Source organism: Morone saxatilis, unplaced genomic scaffold (genome assembly GCF_004916995.1).
Source record: "Morone saxatilis isolate NCDOM2014 unplaced genomic scaffold, NCSU_SB_2.0 Contig16, whole genome shotgun sequence".
NCBI classification, from domain to species: Eukaryota; Metazoa; Chordata; class Actinopteri; family Moronidae; genus Morone; species Morone saxatilis.
The window spans coordinates 7,836,749-7,857,249 of NW_023339718.1; the positions used below are offsets into that span (position 1 = coordinate 7,836,749).

General features: G+C 39.4%; 1 protein-coding gene across 1 annotated transcript in view; it reads right to left on the minus strand.

Moving 5' to 3' along the window:
- The window catches only part of trpm3 (transient receptor potential cation channel, subfamily M, member 3), a 130,853-nt gene that overhangs the window by 48,486 nt on the left and 61,866 nt on the right, over positions 1-20,501 (minus strand). Inside the window, exons 2-6 of the mRNA XM_035658207.1 lie at positions 12,431-12,510; positions 10,958-11,159; positions 9,398-9,611; positions 7,600-7,724; positions 6,267-6,438 (exon numbers count right to left, since the gene is read on the minus strand). Of these exons, the coding sequence (XP_035514100.1) occupies positions 6,267-6,438; positions 7,600-7,724; positions 9,398-9,611; positions 10,958-11,159; positions 12,431-12,510 (793 nt within the window). The remainder of the gene's footprint in view (positions 1-6,266; positions 6,439-7,599; positions 7,725-9,397; positions 9,612-10,957; positions 11,160-12,430; positions 12,511-20,501) is intronic.

The following is a 20,501-nucleotide window of genomic DNA, read 5'->3' on the forward strand; positions in this document are numbered from 1 at the left end:
TTTAACAAACATGGTCATTCAGAGGGTTTACTGAGCTGTTGTAGAGTTTATCTGATCACTGATCAGTCTGACCATTGAATGATCTGTATATGTGACTGTGAAGACAATAAAACTTCTGTCCAGTTGTTCATCCATGTGTTTGTGTTTGTTTATTTATAGTATACAAAGTGCAGAAGTTATTATTTCCTTGCCAACAGCAGTGGTGTATTACCACCTCCTTCTGGACTGGAGTAGGGCTGGCCCTTATTTGCATGTAGCTCAGAAAAACTAGACAAATTGTAATCAATGGTGTTTATGCTGAAATTGGCATTTTTAAACTTTTATTTTAAGACTTTTACCTGTTTTATAATAAGTGTAAATGGCGATGTAATAAATGTAATCTGGATTTTCATTTTAGACAAATGACCATTATAAATGGAGTCTTAGTAACAACTTTTAATTTGTTACTTATATGACAAGAAATGTGACAAAAGTTTTACTTGATGCAGTAACAAAGATGAACAGACACTGAGACAAAGCAACACACTAGTCTGCATTTGGGTTCCGTTCCTTGTCTTCCTGATTACCCTGCTTGAACAAGTGTGACACATAATGAATAGATACGACAGGAAGATAGAATAAATAAAATAAAAATGTAACTCTTTATTCTTTTAGTTGTTTAATCTTGAATTGTTTAGTAGTGTTCGATATAGTGTAGCAGAACATTTCTGACCTTCTCACCACTCTTTTTCTTGTTTGTTTTTTCTCCAAAAGACATTTACCACAGTTCACACTATTGATCATGCATTCAAATTCCCTCCGCACATTGTCATCCATGCACATCTTCAACCTGGGACCATACCTGCAGTAAGTCTTGCTTACCCACTACTGGCTCTGTTATCTCTCCACCACAGGGTTGAACACTTTGGCGGTTCATGTTTATCATTTTGACATGTTTTTTTGTACCCATTCATGCATGAACACACCTTACCCCCAACAACTGTCCACACACTGTCTCTGAACTCCTATTCTCACATGCCCGCAAATTTTCCATCTACTGATCCACAGTGTCAGTTCAGCCTGATTTAACCAGTCATCAATGCAGCCCCACCACAGGGACCAAAACCACTCACCAGAGGACACATGAAAAACTAATATTAATTTATGTGACTCATAATATGGGTTGTCTTAGATTAACTTTTGCACAGTATAATTCTCAAGCTTTACTCCATAAAACTTTCCTGCTATTTGTGCTTTACTGGATGGTCATATTCAGTAGAGGGTGACATTTCTAAGCCACATTCAGACACATTGCAGCTGTGTGATATGTGTCAAAGAACAAGAGCCACTAAGTAATCCAATTGGTTACAGCTGGACAGCATAAAAAAGGGGGCGATATTATTAGCTATATCTGAAAAATCAAGAGTTTGTCCAGGCACTTATGGTGCTCGAAAAAATAGTATTATAAACCTCTTGACTTCGCATGTACCATGGTTAAACTATAATCTCTTCTGGCTGCTTCACGGTGGAGGTCACAATGTCACAGCTAATCTGCAACGCAAGGCCTTATGGCTTCTGGATTCAATTACCCTAGCTACTTCATCTTTTACCTATGCTGTGATTAATGAAATCACTGCTATATGAGCGTCAGCAAAGGTTATACAGTAGACACAGAGTTAAAACACACACATGCCTACACCTATACAAAAATTCAATAGACAAAGTACTTATGCGCCCATTTTAATATTCAATGCAATTTAGGTGAAATGGAAGAGGGCACACTCAAGGTGGCTCATTCATTCTTGCAGACTTCATCTAAACTTGCACAAATTGATAACTTTTATTCCTCTTTGGACCTGGCATGTGCATCCAATTTAAAATTTTCACATAAAAAACAAAAGCATCAGTGAATAAAATGGTATTCATATTTTTTCTTGTTCAGTTTTAAGAAAGAAAAACAAGAAAGTATTCATGGATGAAGCCTTTTATGTCCTTTCTCTTGCTGCCTTTTCACTATTTCAGTGAAAACACCTTAAGGTAATATCTTTTCTCAGTGCCTGCATCCTCCTCAGAAGCTTCATGCGTCCTTCGTTCTTTATATAATTCTCTTCCCTGTCTGCTCGCCCTCAATCTCTTTCCTCTGTCTTCATTTTCTCACTCTCCTCCCTTCCTCTTTTACTTGTCATCTCTCTGGGGCAGGTGTGTGATTAAAAAGCATTAGGGCCACTGCTGGAGACATGTCAAAAGAGCTGTGCAATGGTTGAGTGAGCTGTGCTGAATGGTGCCAATCATTTTATTGATTTTCTTCATCTTTGAGTTTGACAATGTCTGCTAGCTTCAGGAGTTGGTAAGAGGTTAAAGAGGAAGTATGTCCCTGTGTGTGTGTGACCTGAAAGAGCATACATCATCAAAGTGTGTTGAGAAGAATTGTTTTTTCTAATGAACAATTTGTATATGATTATGTGATGTATGTTCATCGTCACTGTTTATAAGTTCTGTCCATCTGTTTGCATGTGAAGTGTCCTGTGCTGCCTGAACTGAATCCTTGTCACAGTAATCCAGTCTCATTTGCATCTGCATCTGCATCCCTGTCCACGTTCTATCAAGCTCAGTCATGTCTGGCTGAACAAGTCACGAGAGAGCCCTGCATGTACTGCAGGGCACAGAACTGCATTTACTCTAGCGTGTGAATGTGTTGTCTCCATCCACCATATTTACAGCCTCCCAACCCTAGTCTCCTGTCTTAAGAGATTTATTGTGTTTACACTCGACCAGAGCTGTCCCTTAGTTATTCTTGTCCACTTTGCATTGAAAAGGTACAAAACCACGCAAGGTGACACCTTTGACAACATATACAGTAGCGACTGGAGGAGAAAGTATGCAGAGGGAATACATACGTCTTGTCATCAAGGGTGGAGTTAAGAGGTTTCAGGAATGCACAACTGTGCTCTAATGATGAGTTTTGACAGGCAACAATGGTGCTGCCATAATTTATAATGGAAAAGGGCAACGTGCAAAATGACCATAAATGTCTTTCGGCAATCATAATGTAGCAATGTTTCAGTAAAGTTATCATGACCTTCCAATATAAGTTTTGTTATGTAGTGTACTACATAACAAAACTTACTGTAGTGAGACCAGAATGCCATTTATTTTATAGAATTGATACCCATGTTTAAAAACTGTGTTATAATATTGTGGAGCCAATTTGATTGCTACAGCATTTCCGGCAGTCACATGGTGATTGCTGTTGCATGGAAAATTGCACACAGACACAGTGGGATTAGCTACAGGATTGCTCAGACATCACAGAAATACCACAGGGGGAGATTACGCATATCTATTCACCACACTTCTTTCATCTTGTGTTTGTATGCACTGTGTGTGACTGTGTGTTAAGTGTAAAAATACGGAAAAAAAGGAGCTTGTGGTTACGTGCGGTCTACAACAGACATGTTAGGCCATTCAGACTAAAATAACTCTTTACTTTATTTATCCTCCTTTCCCTGACAAGACCTAAGGCTATACTTGGATCCCACAGGAGCCCTGCTGTGTGGAAAATTGATGCACTCCTCGATTGACTGTGGACAGGTAATCAAATCAAGAAATGGTCCTTTTCTGCCAACCTTAGAGCTGTGAACGAGGAAGTAAAAGACACACACTCTCAGAAAGGTGCACTACACCGTACAGTCACATGCACATACAGTAAAAGCACACAGGGGTTGCACATTTAGTTGCAAAACTACATCATGAATTGTAATAACATTCATACAACAAGAAAATGGATAAGTGGTAGGTATGTGAATAGTGTGTTTAACTTCTTTTGTCTGTTTGTTGATATGCAGAACTTCAGGATTGCAGTGGAGTTTTTTTCCCATGTTAAAAAGCTAAGAAGCTAAAAAGCATTAATAGGGCTTACATTTCGCAGACATAAAGAATCAAAAATGTATATTTATTAACTTTTATTAAGTTGATTTCTTTTTAATACCTCTTATTAGTCTAAGATGTTGCATGCTGTACAGATTTTAAAGTCCCTTGAGGCCAATTTGTGATTTGTGATATTGAGCTATAAATAAAATTGACTTGACTTATTAATGAGAGTATGCCTGCAGCAGCCGCACCTGTATTTTTTTTATTGGTCTATACCACAGACCATTAAAATGTATTTTAAGCACTTATTTTGCCTTGGCCATACTCAACAGTTGGTTATAACCAGTGCAGTGATCTTATATTAGCTTTACGGTAATGTTTAACAAATCTACAAAACTAAAAAATTCAGAAATTTCTGAACCTCAGCAACAAGATTAGGATTAGATTGAACACATGTTCTCAATTTAATTTAAAACAGTGCACGGACAAAATAAGATGAACTCGCTTTGATAGTGGAAATAATGCTCTTCACATGGGTCACAGATACAAGTACCAAATCACTTCATACTGTATAGTTATTAGAGGCAACAGTTGACAACTTGAGTGACAGGTTATAAAGTTATCAGTGTACTCTCAGACAGGTTAAGGTCAGTGTGAGAGAATCTGTAGGTAATGGTCAGCAGCAGATGTACAGTGCACATGGTCCTCTATCAACTTGTTTCATTAGTAGATCCCACATATACAGTATATTAAAGTGAGTCAGATAATGACGCTACAGTACATTACCATCATATGGATGGTCAGATGCTTGTATGACCACTGGGCGTCCCTTTGCCTTCCCAGCCCCTTTTGTATGAGTCCAGGCATAGGATGACAAAGGGAAGTCCATAGGTCACATGACTGGATGATGAACAGGGAGGAAGTACATTCGTGTATCCTATCAACCCCACAGACATTTCTTAAATCCCTGAAGTCAAGGGGTTAGAAGGAACATGGAAGTTCCTCTCAGCAAACATCTGCAATACATCTGACAGTGATCACAAATGGTGCTGACAAAGGTAATGTGTGAGCCATGATATTGCTCTCAGCACTGTTACCATGTATCCATTTGGTAACATCTACTTCCTGACACCCTCAGTTTTTAAATAAGCATTGATGTTCAAATGTGTGCATTCATGTCACCCAAACCTTGAGCAAACGATTATAAAATGGCTCTATGTTGACAACAAAAGAAGTTAATAACAAATAAATCATGGCTGCAAACAACATTTCACTGACTCAGGTTTGTTCCCGGCCTTGACACATTCTAGACAATGCTGTGAGAGGCAATTGAGAAATATGTTTACAGGGTATCGGGGAGGTTTGTGTGTGCTTGTGTCATTGTTTGTGTGTGTGAGACAGAGAATAAGAGAATGAGACAGGAAAATACGGAGAAATGCATTTTGTATTCATGCAAATTCATTTGGTTTCTAGCTAAGGTATAATGTGGAAATTGAAAACGGAGAAATGCAAAGTGACAAGGGCTCAATGGTGGATGAACACTCCACACAAAAGACAAATACTTGCACGTGTAGACACAAATACACATTAATATACACACAGGACAGAAACACCTACGCATTTGGACACACAGACAAGAGTTCAAATACACTCTTGCTGCCCTTTTATGAAGATATTTTTCTTCTGATGCAACAAATTTTAAAATGAAGACATGGAGAGCTGCTCAGGAATACAGAAGAGAGTGAGATTCCATTGAGTTTCAACAGCGGTGGTGTGTTGTAATACCCTGTTATTTATGCATCTGTCAAAATATACAGAACTACAAGAAAAAATTAGGCCATCCTGTCATCTTCGACTCAGTGGTTTAAAATCCCCACATACCGTGTTCCAATTGGTTTGTATCAAGTATCAAATAAATATAAAAATACAATTTAAAAAATACAAACACATCTGATGTAGCTTTCAGTCCTTTATGTGTACAGTGGTTGTTTGCTGGTCATTATATCTGTGTTTGTTAGCTGGTTTTTATAGTTTTGAGGGAGACAAGGATTATCAAGCAGCTTCATTTGAGGAGTTCATTTGAGCTGTCAGGAAGCTTTGAAAGAAAAAATAAACCCCGCCTGAAGGGAGGGACAGTTTCAAAGGCTCACAGAGTTATATCACAGCTGGCTAAAAATACACTGTGTGACAGCATGTGTTCAGTATAAAGCAGGTAATGATCATGCTAGTCTGGTTGCAGCTATAAAATAGAGTTTGAACCCAATTAACCCATAGTGGTGTTGTTGATTAAACAAGGATTACAGTTTCATTATGCTGTTATCACTCACTTTTTCATTTAAAAACACCTCCTCAAATTTTGGGTAAGTAGGTCAGCCTGGTAATAGCTATGACAGGCAGATACAGGAGATTCCACTCACGTGTGTTGATCTTCTGCAGGGAGATGTGTTTCTCTAGCTGGCGTCTGAGTTTGACCTCAGCGCCGTACTTTCCCGTGGTGCCATTGTCTGCCAGGATGAAGTGGGAGTGGAGACTGTTTAGAACCGTCAACTTGCTCATAGGGTTGGACATGGTCTGGTATGGACGCACCACCTAGCCAAGAGAAAAAAAACATTTAAAAGTTAAGCAAACATCTGAGAAGCCCACGGCTGACAGGGGTATGTAGTAACTTGACAAAGGAAATAAGTGTGTTCTAATTAAAGGAGCATTGCACAGATTTTACACACTCCTCTAGGGCTCTAGACGAAGCTTTCCAAAGTTTGAAAAATTTGAAAAAAAGATTCTTAATAAATAACTACAAAAATATAAAATTTATGTATTCTCTGATGTATTTTCAATAGCTATGGTTGTCTCGGACAGCTGTAGCTCAGGAGGTAGAGCAGGTTGTCCACTAATCAGATGGTTGGTGATCTGAACCCTGGTTCTTCCCTCTGTAAGTGTCCTAGGGCGAGTAACTGAACCCCAAATTGCTCCCTATGCTGTGCTATCGGTGTGAATGGGATTGGTTAGGTTCGGATGAGCAGTTGGCACCTTGCATGAGTGAGAATGGGAGAATGTAAAGCACTTCAAGTGGTCAGAAGAACAGAATTGAGCTATCTGAGTGCAGTCAATTTAAAACTGTACTGCAATTATAGCTCAGAAACACACCCTGATACATTCACACAATTCCATAATTTCAAACAACACATTTATTGCACTGGGATTAAAGTTCAAATAAATTCCGCTCAAAACTGGGTGAATATTTATACAACATTAATGTTTCTCAAAAGCTTGGATTAAGTCTGCTGGGGCAGCGCCTGACAATCTGAGGTAAAGTCATCTACTCATTAGGCCTACAGTTAAGACCAATCAAGCATGAAAAAAGAGCTTCAGCACTTAATAATCTCATTACAGCCACCAACATTAATCGTCTCTGCTTGACTTGTTCAGTAGGACATAGTGCAGCACATTCTGATGAAATTCTAACTATAACACAGCATTGATACCAGAGATTTGAATGAGTCAGCATGTGCTTGGCAGTCTCATATGGTTCTGCCAGCTGTCCAACTCACTTTGAAGGAGTGTGTATCACAGATTGGATTGGCTTACTCAGCATCTCAGTTAATAAACTGTCAACTGCATTCCACAGGCTTTGGCAACTATCGACTGCCACTGACATTTTTCACATATACACATACAAACCAGGGCTAAAGCATGCAAATAGCCACTCTGTTAATATCATATTGTTCTGTTTGTTCGTTCTAAGGGACTTACATCTTTGCCAACAAGATCCTCTTGATTTTCTACAATACCCCATGGAGCAATGCCAATGGTGCAGATCTTTCCCCTTGACTTGGAGGCGTGGTCTTTCAGTGCATCACCCACATGGCGAATCACCCCTGTGTGTATTTGTGGGCGTGTGTGTGCATAAATGTTTGAGAGTTTTTTAGAGAAGGAGAGAGAAACAGAAAACAAAATCAGTTTTGTCACGATCAATAGAGAGGCTCAACTTAGATAATGATACACTCTGCTGTGAAAGATAAACAGAATCTATTAAGTTCAGAAGACAACAGGGAGCAGCCAATGTGAACACACACACAGCTTAAAACACAGATGTAGCTCCAGGCCTCTAGTTGTGGTCCTCAGGGGAGCAGCGGTCAGACCTGGAGCCATCTTATCCCATCTCTCCTGTTGACATTCATTCTTTCTGCACCTCCACCCTCAGCTATCCCTCCAATCCATCCCTCAATCCATTATTCAGGCCTCCCTCTTCCTGCCTCTGCACCCATTCTGTCACTAAATCTTACTTTATATTCCTTTCTGCATTCAAGTGTGGGCACTCTACATCACCAATTCTGGACATTTTTTTCCATTTGTTCATCTCTCCTATAGCTAGAAACAATACAAGAACAATATGAACTCCTACATTGAAGACAATGTGTAACAGCACTGTTAAAAAAATTCCAGTATTAACACTACTGATAATGTTTGGCCAAAGGCAAAGCTAAGAAATCAATGTGTGGTCCAAACAATCCCAATATATAAATTGTCTTTATTGTGTAACACACTAAATATTTTTAATATCAATGCATGGTAATCATTGATATTAAGTTTCAAGATACTACAATGCACTACATGATATGTGATGTGTCAACTATCAATAGCTTACCAAGGTCAGAAACATAGGGGTGGTCAAGTTTACCCATAGAGCATACATTCTATCTGCATGTTAACTCCATATTTATGCATACTTCATGTGCTGTCAATCTGTCAGCTGACTTTTCCCTTTAGTCATTTCAACTAATCATATTTTGTCCTTACACTGTTACCCAATGATCTTGTTACTGTCAGACTCCAATCGGTTTCTTTCTGGACTGCTTTTACACTTCCAACCTTCCACCTCCTACTGTATGTTCCAGTCCACTGAGCTCTTCGTAAATCTGCTCATGGCCGAATTCATCTAGTTACTCGGTATCTCCAGAAAGACATCTCCTTCGTCAACAAAGTCCGATCTTCTCCACAACCTTGATTCTACAGGGCTCTAACAGGGAACTTCCTGTACTGCTTTCAATGGAAACCCACTCCTATGATTGCCCTAATTGCCTCCTTAGTACTTCCTGCCACAGTCTGTCATACAGTTTGTGCACCTTTTGGTTTGAATATGACATCCTTTCATTGACTTTTATTGACACAAATAGGCAGTCTAGACTCCCTGACACTATTTTCATTCAGGATGCATGAAATAATAATTGAGAGCTATCACTTCACCTGTCTGGTCTGACTATGAGTGTCTCTAAGTATAGCTGAGTGCCCATAATATACTTAAAAGAACACTTTTGCAATGATCCAGTGGTTCAACAACTTTACAGCCCTGAGAGGCTTGATAAATGTTTGTTTAATAGCTGATAACTTATGAGGAACATTTGAACACACTCATCCTAGCACAAGTACATGGTAACACAATTTGTATGAAAAGTAGTGAGTCTGAATATTGCTGATACAATCTCCTAACAGAATATTATTTACACTACGCAGTTCTCAAAATAAACTGCGTGTATGTACTGTACTTCACCTGTGTTGACCCCTCCAGTGAAGATCCAGGCTCCTGTTGTCATGGCAGCCTTGATGAGCCCTTTACCAAAGACCTGTTTAAGTTTGGGCTGTAATTCAAAGTTCTGCAGGCCTCCGTGGACTGAGATGAGCAACTTGGGCAGATCCAGCTGCCACTCCTTGGTCATCAGGTGGAGCAGCAGGTCAGGCTTGGTGTCATAAGACACTCGCACGTACTGAAAACAGTGGGGCGTGTGTCAGTGGTGAATAGTAGCACATCTGCATCACCCTCAGGCACATGATGACCTGAAGTCTGAATGTGCCTCAGACATAAACATATAAACAGAAACACATCTATAAACATATGTGCATTATAAAAGCATTAAATGTGAAATAAACAAAATGGGAATAGATTAGTGTTGCAGATCTGCATGAGTGAGTGTATGCCTTAATTTTTCAAGCTATGACAATATTGAACAGATGTTTGCTATGATTGGAGAACCACATGCATTAAAGAGCATCTGTTTACATATCTAATTCACCCTCAGACACCCTACCTGACAGGTGTATGGATTAGTAGTTTTACACTGGAAATAAATCCGAAAGAATTTAGGCTTAACCATCTGAGTTCCCTGAATGCTACAGTATGTGTGATGTGATTCTGTCATTGTGGTTATCATAGACAGTGACTGTGTGAATAAGATGTACAATCAGACTACTTTTGGGATGGATTGAGAAATCAGGCTTACTTTTTTAAAATATATGTAATTACATATAATTATACTCATTTAATCGATTTTGCTATTCTTCATTTAATATGCTGAATTCTGGCATTCTGCATATCTGTGAAGCCTTTAAATTTGATTATGTAGCCGGTTACAGTGTAATTTGAAGAGAAGCTGGATTGAGGAAGCTACAGAAGGACTCTAGATGAGACCTCATTACATGTCATTTCCATTTGTATTTGAACTCTGTATAAAATGTCTTAAATGACAGAAACACTTGGCAATCAATAGGATATTGTTTTTCACAGCGCTGCTATAATTGTTCCATCCAGATCAAGAGCAGAATTCATTTCTGTCATTTCAAGCATCTAACACGTTCTTCCTCTGTACCTGTGCACTGTCACTCTGCATCAGTTTACTGCAGCTGAGGAAAATATCTACAAATCACATACAATTATTTTGCACTTTCAGCTTTCAGCTTTTACAATCCTCTTCTTACAGTATACTCAGCGAGGAAGACTCAGTCTACTCTATCGTCGACATCTCGTGTTATTTGTCTCCTTGATATCCTTCTACAAATCTCCATTTGTCCATTCTTCACATTTAAATCAAAATCTGGGGGAATGATGCATCTCACTAATACATTCTACCATTTTCAAAACCCTACTTATTCACATGAGCGAGTGCTACCATCTGAGGTCAGAATCAGGTGTAACCAGTTTACTGTTTCTCCTTTTTGTTGTTTGTTCGTGTATTTTTGGACTACTGTTCTCGTTTGCCTTCGAAGTTGACCCGAGCAGCAAGATTGCTGCAGGACACTGACAAATGCAACACAGTAGATTTCTTATCAGAGTCACCATGGCTTTGTTGGAGTGTCCTCCTCCCTGGAACTCAATGGTGCCGAAGGCATCAGTGGGGCTAAGCTGTGTGTGTTTGCTGATCGACCACTTCTCCGACAGGCTGTCATTCTTGGCCAAACGCTCTGCCTTATCATTCTGACTGGATGCGATGCCCGGGGGCAGGCCCACATGCTGACCTATCAGACGACCACAACAGCACCTGGATGAGAGGAGTAAGTGAAAGTGAATGTGAGATAATATATTACACAGTCCTTTACAGAGAGTAAGTGAAATCTTGAGAAGCCAGAGCCCCAAGATACTAAAGCATTGAGAAAGAAAAAGAAGAGGGTGAGAGAGAGATTGTGTGTGACTGAGATAGGTAGAGAAAAGGTGTGAGAGCTGCAATGGTTATGTGCCTAGCAGTAAGAGGAGGGTAAAGCTGAAATTACTTGAGCTGAGCTTGTCATCTGACATTCATCTCCTGATTGGGAGAAACAAATGAGAGCGATCTGCAATCTTGTATTGGCTGTCTCTTTTTGTTTTCAGCTCTTACTTTTTCTCTCCTCTCCTTCACCCTCTCAGCTTCTACAGGAGTTAGCAGAATGACAGTTATGTGAACTGTAGTATTCCTACACCACTACATACTTATTCAAGTGTACTGAATGCAGCTTTTATATTCTGTGTTTCAACCTTACAGGATGGAATGGGAGCCCTGGGAGGAAATGGAGTCAGGAGGCTTTGATTATCACTTCATGTTTCTGTCATCTCTTACCAAAGGTACTTTGCTTCCTTCTGCCTTATGCGTCAGCACAAGTGTTTTTGACTAAAAAGAGAAAACTTGATTTGATCTTGAGGAACATCGGGCTTCCACCCACTTTCCTCAAGTTATGCTAATTATGTTTACCTAACAAACAGTGGCGTTTCCTGTGTGTGTGTAGGTGTGTATGTGTGTGTATGTATAAGGGCCGGTACTGCAGGAATTAGACTTGCCTCTTTGAGTTTGTCACCCTAAGCAACAACATCAGCTGTAGTAAAGCATTCAGTAACGAACCCTTTCACAGTTACACTTTGCTATTCTTAGCAGTACGCTCCTGTGGGCCTAAAATAATAACCTTTTCAAATGATGTGGAATGTTTGACTATCTTCATGAACTGGCCTGGCCCTGAATTTCACATTTGTGGTTTTAAAAAAGTATAATGTCAGTGTTTGGCTCATTAGTGTGGAGCATCTACCTGTGATGTTAATTGAGGCCAGCATGATATTACTCTGAGGCATGTTTTAAAAGGTCAGTAGTCACATTAGCTTACTTGCCCATTAAAGTCTTGTAACTTTTATGGCAAATCAAGCAGCTGAATTTAAAATATTTATAAAACAATCTCCTTATCTCTTACTTCTTCCATAATTCAAAATAAAAAATGACTGACTGGAATAAGAAGGATAATGTAATTTACATGCACTGCAAATACAACCTTAACACACATTCTTACTCACCTATGGGGGTCTTTGGCACTCACTATGATATGAACACATTCTCTCTTGCTGAACGCTCTTTCTATCCACGATTTCTGTGCCTGCAGAAACGAAGACAGAAGAATTCAGTCAGTTGTTGTCAGATAATGAAGCTGTGACCTAAGCATGCAGGAGCGATAGCAACCAGACATTAGAAACTCGAATCGTGAGCAGACTTGTGTTTGACTGAGGAGTTCACCTGTAAAACAAAGGGTTTACTTGTCCTTCAAGAAATAAGAAGGGATTTCTTTGTTGAGTAAAATGATATTGTGATTGTGATGAGTCACGATTAGCAGGAATGATTATTTTGATTATTATCACAATTTGCGTTCACTGAAAAAAACTATTATAATTATGATGATGTGACATTTGTTGGGGTCTGTACCAAATAAACATGTTTTTTTTTTACATCTGTAGAACAGGATTTGTAGGCTAGGGCATCCCTGCAGCACTGCAGTACTTCATTATAATGCTGTTATGTCACAAATCTTACTAATTTACAGCTACTACAATTTGGATATTTCACATGGCCATATTGTGATTTTGATTATATTTCGATTAATTCTGCAGCCCTAGAGCTTTGTTGTATAGAGACTTATCTTCCACATTTCTCTGCAAGCAGCAGTCCAGTTTTGGGGAATGACAAACAGAGGATACACTATGAAATGTTGGATTAATGCCTCAAAAGTACTTAAATAACAATTTAAAGAAAAATCAGCAATTTCACAGCCAGACCTGGTTTAAAGACAGAAATCACAGCACTTTGGGAATGGCATACATACACAAACACAACACACACACACACACACACACACACACACACACAGTAAATGCACAGTCCCCTACACATAATTTAAATGCTGAAGACAAAAATGTTTTATGCTATTCAGCGATGGATGAGATGAAGAACTGCGAAAGAGAAGGGATGTTAAATGCACTGAGGCAGTAAATTATATCAGATTTCCAGTCCTTAGATATTCTTATATACAACCAGCTGAGTGTATGTGTATCCTGTATGAGCAAGTGTGTGTATGTATTTCTATATGTGTGTGCTTTGTGTTCTTTTGTTGCGTACAGTATAGAACATCGGCATAATGTAGCTAGTGGAATAGTGTATTTGTGATACCGTGATGCTCTGCAGCTGTATCTGCTGCAGGTCTGAGACAGACAGAGACTGACTAGAGTCAATTAACATGCTACAGACACGACCAGAAAGGCACTGTAGAGCCACAGAGCATGCCTGAGATACAGATGTGGCACAGGATTAGAGACTAATACACAGATAGATGCATGAATACTTGTTACATGCCAACAAGGATCAATGTACGAGATGAGGCAAAATGTGACATGTACTGCAGGAAACCCTTCTTAGAGCTAATAAGAAAGAGCATCGAATCCAGAGCTATATGATGAACATAAGAAAAATGACTGCTTGTCCCATCTTTGGTTTATTTTTTTAGTTATTTTAGAGATGCTTGCTCAATTTTCTCTTCTTTTTTGCAGCTTCAGTTAAAAGTACTAATGCCTCAAAGTGAGTTTTAACATTTCACCTATTGCGCCATTAAGTTTCTTTAGGTTTGACAAGAGGAAATACATAAACTGCAGCTATTCCTACATCAGATCACAAATAAGGTACTGGTACTCTAAAACCAATGGCTACTTCCACAACACCCTAATGCACTTGGGATTAGTAATGATTAGATTTTAATTTATAGGCAACCACCAAAATCCTGCGAGAACACAAATTCCTTTCGTGTTTATTTACCAAAACAGAAACAGATTCATCTAAAAGAGTGCCTTGGTCATTCATGCTTGAATTCAGACAAGATCGTGGATGGAGCTGTGGTTACTCATTGTTATTGGGCAGTTTTGTTTGTTTTATTTTTTCTACCACTCTCACACATGACGTCAACGGTCTTAAATCCAGGCATAAATATCCGTCATGTTTAAAACAATGACCCACACTGGAACAGACTCAAAAGTAACTTTTATGGCAAATCAAGCAGCTGAATTTAAAATATTTATAAAACAATCTCCCTACCTCTTACTTCTTCCATAATTCAAAATAAAAAAATGACTGTCTGGAATAAGAAGGATAATGTAATTTATCCTTAACAGACTCAGTCTGTTCCAGTGTCTCAGACATTAATCATCACACCTAAATCATATTTATAATCAGTAAAACAATTATGTGTCAATGTGTCCCTGCCTTAAGCAATCAATATCTTTCTTTTTCCCCCTCCTCTCCGTAAAACATGTTTTCATGTGTTGCTGTATGTTAATTAACTATAGAAATATAATCCAGTTCATGCGTATTGCAAACTGTATGATGTACATGTTCTGTTCCTCTGACTATGAGAATGTTACCCTCTGCCATTTAAATGCACTACTTTCCACTCAGCACTTTGTGGTTCAAAGGTTGCACTTCCTGGGTTGCCACCTCCATTCCAGGAAGTGGACTATGTCTAAGTGAGACTTTGTGGCGACAGAGCACAACACCAGAGGTCCAGAATAGGACTGAATATCACAACAAGACAGTCACAGACAACCAAGGGGGACACACTGACCAGACTCCCAAACCCACAGCAGAGGGAACACAACAGCCGTGAAAACAAAAGGACAGAGCTTTTTTTCTGCTTTTTATTCTGGGAGAGCTGCCCCGGCTCTCCTCCCAGCCAGCAGAGCTGAGAGCTGCTTGTACAGGGCTTTCCCCACTGCCACGGCTACAACAACACACGCCCCATCCGCCTGACTGGCCCTGTCACACCATGGCACGCCAAAACCCACCGTAACCGGCCAGAAACAGGCTCGGCCTACACACAGGCACACTTACCCTAACACCAGACTTCCCACGATTAACCATTACTCTGGGGGGCTGGGGGCTGTTTTAGAGATCACCCTGGCCACGATGACTCAGCGGGCCACAACAACGCCCCCAGCCCCATTCTTTCTCTGACATGCTAGAACTGTGTATTCATCCGCCAGCTCATCCTGGGACAAACTAGAGCCGCTCAATGGTAGGAGCAGCAGAGTTTTTTTTTTGATTTAATTCGTATTAAGGGGGCTGATGGCAAAATCACAAACGTTCACGCAAGTTGACGCAAAAAAAGCCTTTTATGTTCTCTAAGTTGAAAGAGGGACCACAGTAGTTTCACCCCAGAGCAACCCAGACGAAGATTTACTTCCCATTGCGACTCGTCTTTTTCCCCTGTCCCTTTCAAATCTGTTTTCCCTTATTTTCTGTGTAGGTATGGTATGCACAGTTTCCGACTTTTCTCTGTGTCATACTGTTGCATCTCTGTCCCTCGCGCTTCCTCTCACGTTCTCTGCTGTTGCTTATGAGATTTGACATGGCATGATGAGATGGCACATGGCCTGCACTCCATTGTGTAATTAAGATTTAGCACCGGGGTGCACTCACACACACAAACACACCAGCTGTATGTTTACGTGTGTGTAAGGAGGGACTGTGCAGCAAGTGAGCAGCATCTGACAACCTGTTAGGGGTCTTGACTCCATTACACTCAAACTCCCCCTACCTCCAGCCTCCAACCTTGTGTCCCTGTCCTCTCTTCCTTTACTATTGTATCTCTTCTTTCTTATTGGCACTGGCAGGGAGCTGAATTGGGAACCATATCCAACAGTCTAATCTCTTTGCTCTCTCTGAATTTTTGACTCAGCTTTTATATGAGCATAGGTGGGCATATAAGTAGCCGGTGGCATTTTTACCATTTTCATATATTAGCTTCTTTGACAAGAGTTTAAAAACGGAAACATAAAAAAAGAGTGATACAAATACTGCTTAGACACTCTCCCTTTGTTTGCCTGGTACCTCTATTCCAAGAAATGATTAAAGCTAAATCATCACCTTTCCTCTTGTGCTGCATTAAATCTTTACCTTCCTGTCTTTTGAACAACTCTTCAATTGCATTTACATTAAATTTGGTTTTACTGCTGTGTCAGCTGCTCTCCCTCTCTGAAGTGAATCTGCTTTTGGTGCACTTTGATTTCATAAGCATCAAGAATGATATCAGACAGTTCAGTAAAATTTTTAGAAAACCAACGTCAGCGGGCAGTGAACACATTCACGATAAATTAGGATGAGATGAAAGTATTACAAAAGATACAGTCTTCTTATGACACATCTGATGCAACTTAAGGGTAAAAGTATTAGTTAAGTCGAGAGTTACAGATAGTGTTAGTGATATTTTTGTAACAATTCTTTTGTTTTATGGTATAAGAAGACAGTATTGCATTTTTGCAGGACTTTCATTCATTTTAAAATAAAGAAATAAATTGAAATAAGAAAAAGACAAAAACCGACCACAGACAGTTATCTTTGAAAAATAGATTATTTCTCAGATAAAGCATTGTCATACATGAGACTCTAAATACACAACCACTAAAAAAAAAGAGACTGAAGATACTCCAATACCTCAAACACAGAACTCTGCATGATGTCTTTCGCTCAAATCTCATAAACAAAGATTCACGAACACAAACGACTCACCTTTAATATGTGATAGGCAGCATTGTTGTGGCCTTCCCTTCATAAGCATGGTTGAAGGTAACGTTAGAGGCATGATCCCACCTTAAAACTAAGATCAATGAACAAAACTGATCAGAGCAAAACTGACTGCCACCTCTCAGTCCACTGGCAACTGGTCTACTCTGGGACTATTAGCACTGCTGGTATGTATGTGTGTGTGTGTGTGTGTGTGTGTGTGTGTGTTCATGGTGCTGAAGGCACACACTGAGAAAGCCCCACACCACTAAACTAACCTATCTCTCAGTCTCCACCCCTGCTACTGGATCCAAACAGCTGTCAGCATACGGAAGCACATTGCATTCACTGGATTAAAAAAAATTTGACACCATACCAGAAAAAATCTTGTAATTACGAGATAAGATAAAGAAAAAGGAAACGTCTGTAAATCCTCTCTCAGTTACGGAAGCACATTGCATGTCAGCCATGTCAGCCCAAGTTTTTTAATTTACTCAATAGAATATATATTTGTAGCGACCCTGCAGTAATGTTTCTTTATATGTTAAATGTTCTGTGAGTTCATGACATGTTTGGTTTAAATGAGTAGGTAGGGGGGCGGGGGGCGAGTGCGCAATGCATGTTGTGTGTGAGCGAGGCCTACAGCTAAACTTTATGTTTTGGTTTGTTTTTGGGAGTGGTTTACGGCCGATCAGTAACCTGTACTGTTCCAGCATAAATGCTGGGTTGCTGAATAACACTTTTTTCAACACGTCCTGGCGGACTCTACATATATGATTTAACCTCTTCCGTGGATGTGCAGTTAGTGGTTCTGAGTGAACAGTGGCCAATGTGGCACTTTTCTCATATCGTAATTACGGTCCTAAACTCGTTATTACAGATATTTTCCATAATTACGAGATCTTTTCTCAATAATTTACGAGATCATTTTCTCATAATTTACGAAATCCTGTATCTCGTAATTATGAGATACTGGTGTCAAAAATGTTTTTTATCTAGTGAATGCAATGCGCTTCCGTATGTAAAGACCAAGTAATAAAATGAAAAATAAAAAATCTCATGTCGTAGGCACAGCTGGTTAACTATCTACACACAATGTGACAATAGTGTCAGACTTCTCCAAAATATTCAAAAGTCTGTCGCTTTTTTCTGAAACAGTGTGCTTAGAGAATTAGTTGCTGTCTTCTCACAAGCACCTGTCCTGTTTTAGATTCAAATTAAAGTTGTACTGTCAGACTGTGCGTGTGTTTGAATGAAAAGAGAGAGAGCGAGAGAGAGAGAGAGAGAGACAGAGAGGAGAGAGAGGGTGGGGTGGGGTTGGTCATCTCTCTCAGCCACATTTCTGCCAGGGATCAAGACCAAAGAGGGAGTCTGAATGGCAAGAGAGCCTATTAGGTGGAGCAACATGACATTCGTCTAGCCAGTTCACCATGCTCACTTTGGTCTAAATGACACATATACACACACCCACACACATCTGTGAGTTTTTGCCATTGCATTTGTATTTTTTTTTTTCACAGCACAAGGGTAGTTTCCTAGCTGTTTTCATCAAAGGGATTAACAAACTTGTACATAATACAGACCTGGTTTAATTAGCAGGATCAGTGGGGGAAACTGGGTGTATAAGACTGTAATCTGAACTAAATGAAGTCCAATAATACACATGCAGGAAAACACAGGAAGGAAAGACAATATACTTTCCAAAAACTGTAATCCTTCTTAATGTAAAAAAAAAAAAAAAAACTCACACACACACAACAACAAAATGTGAACGTAAGCAAAATCTAGACTAAAAAGCTCCTCCAGATCCAGTGTAAATCAAAGCGTAATGTATTCAGTGTCATGACAGAATGCTTAGAGGAGCGCACCTCGACCCCCTTTTTGGATTTTTACAAATTCACACTAAATGTCACAGTCTGATACAAAAGCATTTTATGGCTTTATGTTTTTTTGTTTTTTTTTACAGTAACAAGATAACATAGACCAGATACAATATGTTATGAGCAATGAGAGGTGGCAAGCCTCTATATTGCTAAGCCAAGCACTTTTATCAATATTTTAATGATCATAGCAGATGAGATAAGTCCTCTGCGTCCAACTGCAGCACTGAATCTACTGTTCAATCAGAATATTTAGCAACATATTTGTTATGTCTACAAACGTGCAATCAGACACAGCACACACAACATGACACAGCCTGTTTATAGCCTAGACATTTCTGCAGCAACATGCAAGCAAACAACATGCACTAAAATACAGCTTTATGTTATTGGTATGTAGTGTAGTCTCTTTTTATTAAGTAAAGTTAAAGCTTTTAAATTCAAGCTTAAAAACAAGCTGTATTGTAAATCAAGATTTTGAATGAATACAGAAACATCTGTTACTGGTAATAGGCATGTTAAATATGCGCATGAGCTACTTATCTTAATTACATTTGGATGAGTGACAGAAAAAAGGCGTCTCTTATACAAAATATGCTGTTGAGCCAAGTTGTTGCTGCATGCTGGTGACAGTATGACGATTTTACACAATGAAAATAAAAAATATGCCATCTGTCTTGATACTTTTATGTAGACCCCATTGGGTTACTTGCAGTGAACGGCTACAATTTGTAAAATGAGTATGAACTCTGAAGCTCGTTAAATTTTGTGAAAACGATATTCCTTGACACAAACACGTTCATCAAAGATGAGACAAGCTTCTCAGCAGAGGGCATTAGGTCTGGTTCGAGTCTACTGGGTGTGATCCAGAGGATTTTATGCACTGATGAAATCAAGATGGAAGAGTTTAAGATGTATGAGCTGCTTAAAATACAGAAATGGCAAATGAACAGAATAACAGTTATACAAAGGAGATAAGCCAATCTCTCTGTTAAGCAAATCTGAAGCCCTACAGATGGCATTTATGTTTATTTAAACATAAGCATGATACAGTAAAGTGTTTCAAACATTAGCATGCAGAACATTGTTTAGTAGTTTTAGCTTTGTTTTGGCTGTGCTTTTGGACCCAGACTGGCAGACTGGCCAGAACACTTGAACTGCAGTTAAAATACATTCAGCACAGCCATTTCAGCCTCTATCTCTATCACACTCATCTTCTCTTAATGTCACTCTGTAAGTGCCTCTGTCTCTCTCTGCTTATTCCTTCTCTCTTCTCATTCTTTCTCCTTAATCGTGTCCCTCTGTAACCCCATACAACAACAGCCAGGAGCGAACCATGCACATAATATGTAACCCCTGAGATGGACAATATTATACAATGACCTTCAGGCAGCCATCTTGGGCAAGTCAATGCATTGGTAAACAGCACTAGATTGTAGACTCCAAGCTTGATCCAGACACACAAAGAACAATGCCAACACCATGTAGTTACTGCATACATTAAGGGTGAGGTCATTGCCTTTAAATGCAATCTTGTCAAGGAGAGGAACCATTATTGCAAGCGAAATAGCATTCACTGACCTGAACACACACGCAAACACTGGGTTTATCTTCCTGGAGGGAAGCTTGCATGCATGAGTATGGGCCATACGCACACACACACACACAC